The 1,157-nt window shown below is 40.2% G+C and overlaps 1 protein-coding gene across 1 annotated transcript in view; it reads left to right on the forward strand.

Moving 5' to 3' along the window:
* The window catches only part of LOC106013754, a gene marked incomplete at its 3' end in the record, with an annotated part of 15,427 nt that extends 15,048 nt beyond the window's left edge, over positions 1–379 (forward strand). Inside the window, 1 exon segment of the mRNA XM_013090317.1 lies at positions 68–379. Coding sequence (XP_012945771.1) covers positions 68–250 — 183 coding nt within the window.
* Between the last annotated feature and the right edge of the window lie 778 nt (positions 380–1,157).

The following is a 1,157-nucleotide window of genomic DNA, read 5'->3' on the forward strand; positions in this document are numbered from 1 at the left end:
ATCATCATCATCATCATCATCATCATCATCATCATTATTCATTAGACCGTCCTTTCCACCCACTCAGATGGAGAAGATTGACCCCGTGGAGCCCCGCTCACGCGTAGTTCTGGACGTCCGAGACAGCGGTCACCACGCCTGGCCGCCACAGACACAGACGGAAAGCCAGAGCATCGGCTGGTTCGCGGACAGCAGACGTCAGCATAGGTGTCGTCTCAGGGAGTGGCCCGCCTCTTACAGTTTCTGCTGAGCTCATCAGCATCAACCTGTCTCGGTGGTTTTATGCACCCCGCATAATTTAGCAAAATTTGATCTTTTTTTGGGTGCATAATTTCTGATTATTTTCCTGTACCAGTCTTTGTTAAAATTAACAGAATCGCATAACTTCACATTTCTGGGCTCAGTTTGCATAATTTGAGAATTTATTTTTTACATAAAACCGCGGGGACAGATCAACGGTGCCGTCTTATGACAGAAAAACGTTTGATAATATGCCAAAACTGAAATTTTGCAAGAGAGCCAAAACATTAACGTTGTGCGTGCGTGCATGTGTGTGTGTGTGTGTGTGTGTGTGTGTGTGTGTGTGTGTATTTATGTGTGTGTGTGTGTATGTGTATGTGTATGTGTGTGTTTGTTTGTGCGTGCGTGTGTGTTTCAGCTTAACTAAAATGTAGTCGATCTAACATATTATTTTTCAAAAGCCCAAAACTTTCTTAATTTTAATTGTACAGCCATAAAACCAAGATAGAAAGACACGCAAGAATAGGGCTTTCACCCCTGAAGAAAAACGCTACTTGACGTAATCACGCATATATACGTTTTTTATCATAAGGCAGCAGAACGGTGGGTAGACAGTTGACACCAGGTCATTCAAATTGTCAGATCTGTCTGATCGGATGGAGTCGAAACAGAAAAAAAAACGGACCAGCCATGCACTGTTGTCATTAAAAAAACTTGACCCCTGAAACAATTCATTCAATCTCTATGAGCAGTGTTGGTTCAGATTTGTGATTGTTTTTGTTATTTGTTATTTTGTTGACTGCTGTAAAAGAAAAGAAAGAGATTGAACCGATCTGTAAGAGCAACGTTCGTTCAGATTTAGCTTACAAAAGAAAATAAATGAGTAAATATATAAATAAATAAATAAATAAATAAAA

This window comes from Aplysia californica, unplaced genomic scaffold (genome assembly GCF_000002075.1).
Source record: "Aplysia californica isolate F4 #8 unplaced genomic scaffold, AplCal3.0 scaffold01220, whole genome shotgun sequence".
In the NCBI taxonomy this organism is placed as follows: domain Eukaryota; kingdom Metazoa; phylum Mollusca; class Gastropoda; order Aplysiida; family Aplysiidae; genus Aplysia; species Aplysia californica.